Source organism: Morone saxatilis, unplaced genomic scaffold, assembly GCF_004916995.1.
Source record: "Morone saxatilis isolate NCDOM2014 unplaced genomic scaffold, NCSU_SB_2.0 Contig7, whole genome shotgun sequence".
NCBI lineage: Eukaryota > Metazoa > Chordata > Actinopteri > Moronidae > Morone > Morone saxatilis.
In genome coordinates this window covers 23,002,433-23,004,505 of record NW_023340246.1, presented here as the reverse complement: position 1 = coordinate 23,004,505, position 2,073 = coordinate 23,002,433, and the positions used below count along the sequence as shown (strand labels likewise).

The 2,073-nt window shown below is 46.9% G+C and overlaps 1 protein-coding gene across 1 annotated transcript in view; it reads right to left on the bottom strand.

The window, feature by feature from the left end:
- The window catches only part of LOC118340348 (tumor necrosis factor alpha-induced protein 2-like), a gene marked incomplete at both ends in the record, with an annotated part of 3,213 nt that extends 1,339 nt beyond the window's left edge, over nucleotides 1–1,874 (bottom strand). Inside the window, 4 exon segments of the mRNA XM_035678245.1 lie at nucleotides 62–184; nucleotides 811–925; nucleotides 1,006–1,217; nucleotides 1,429–1,874. Of these exon segments, the coding sequence (XP_035534138.1) occupies nucleotides 62–184; nucleotides 811–925; nucleotides 1,006–1,217; nucleotides 1,429–1,874 (896 nt within the window).
- Between the last annotated feature and the right edge of the window lie 199 nt (nucleotides 1,875–2,073).

The window sequence follows — 2,073 nt, the reverse complement described above, 5'->3', positions numbered from 1 at the left end:
CCTGTACTGACTGTATCTCACCTGTACTGACTGTATCTCACCTGCACTGACTGTATCTCACCTGTATGACGTCTATAGCTAGCGGGCTGAAGAGGTATTGGTCGATGAGTTCAGGTGTGCTGCCGCTCAGCCAGCTCTCCACCTCTTTCTTCAGAGCAGTGTTCAGCCACAGTTTCATTTGGTCCTGAAGGAAAACGAACATTCACTTTAATAATACTTCAACAGAAATATTGATCTGCATTTGTTCAATGCCACTGTGATCAATATCTCATGTGATCAGTTTATTAATAAAACACACCTTTTACTTTCAGGTTGTACACTACAGAAAACCACACTTTAAAGAAGCTGCAGGTTTGCTGCTGTTACATTAGATATTATACACTATTATTATAGATAAAAGATGAGATATTGATGAATATCGGTCGACCTGCGAGCAGTTATGTTCTTTAAAGCACAGATAAAGAACACATATGTGATGTTTCCAAATATTCCAGAAACACAAAACATTATTTTTACAGAACTTCAGAAAGTCTGGACATACATTCATCCACCTAACCGTCTCTGAACCCTTAAACCCCCCTTTCCACCAATGTGACCCTTGTACTATGTTCTGGTCTGGTCCTAATTCTGGTTCAGAGTTGGTTCAATTTGAGAACCGTGAAACGGATAAGGAAGACATATCTGTCTGGGTACAAAGCGCTCCGAGTGTTGGTGCCGCACTGCAACCAGTTTTCCTGGCTGAGAGAGATTCAGCACCAGGTGGAACTCTTGGTGGAAAAGGGGTCAAAGTCGACTTCAAGAAGCATTCACCTCTTTGTGGGTCAGGTACTGGTCCTCCAGGTGGTTTAGATGGTCCTGCAGCAGCAGAGAACCCAGACAGGCCGTCTTTATCTTTCCCTCCAGCTCTTTATGGTTCAATATTTCACTGGAGGAGGAAACAGAAACCATGAGACTGGATCCAGATCTCTGGATCAGAACCTCTGAACCCAGTCAGCTAGGACTCACTGTGGGTAGTACTGGTTGACCCAGAACAACAGGTAGCTACAGTCCTCAATGTCAAGACCAGAATCAGTGAGTTCCCTCAGCCGGACAGAGAAGCCCTGATGGTACAGTCCAGCATACAGGTTCAGGATGTCCACCTGTGGAGGGTAGCAGTCCTTCACTGTCCTCACCACCGTCAGCAGGTCCTCCTTCACCCGCTTCCCCATTCCACACACCTGCACAGGTACGTTAATGACATATACCACATTAGTGACATATCACACACCTGTTTAGGTACACCAGCACAGGTTTGTTAGTAATATAAGTTCTCCATACCACAGACCTGTACAGGTACGTTAAGTTCTCCTTAACAGACGTACTTACGTACTCTTACCGGTACTTAGTGACGCGTCTCCTGTCCCATTATTACTGTGGTTCATTACTCACCTCCTTCTTCACAGGTGAGGACAGTCCGTCGGTTCCACTTGGTTCCTCCTCTGAGCCCTTCCTCAGTCTGGACTGCACCATGTTCTGCAGCAGACTGTTGTGAGTGCTCAGACACTTCTGAGGACGCCACACTGGGACTCTGTCCTCCAGACACCCCACCCACCGCCGGTCCTGCTCCTCCTGCTGCTGGATAGAGGCCACAGCACTTCTCAGGACCTCCAGGTGCTCCAAGGAGGAAGTAGAGGAGGTGAAGGTGTTGTCAATAGCCATACATATCTTCAGTCTGAGAGCCTCAAAGTCTCTCTGCAGCTGGTCCTCCTCCTCCTCGCTGGGGTTGTCCTGACTGAACAGCTGCTCCTCCCTGATGATCAGCCCCCTGCTGACCTCCTCCAGCTGCTCCTCCTTCTCCTCCTGCTGCTGCTGCAGAACCTCATCACACTCATCCTCTGCAAGAACCAGAACACAGCGTGGTTCTTATTTTATACACTAATGATAATGGAAATCTGAATTTTATATTCTGGTTCTGATGATAGAACCTCCTCACAGACACATTCATCCTTTGCAGGAACCAGAACATTATCGGTTCTAGTCTGATAATGTTCTGTTGGTTCTGACCTGATAATGTTCTGTTGGTTTTAGTCTGAT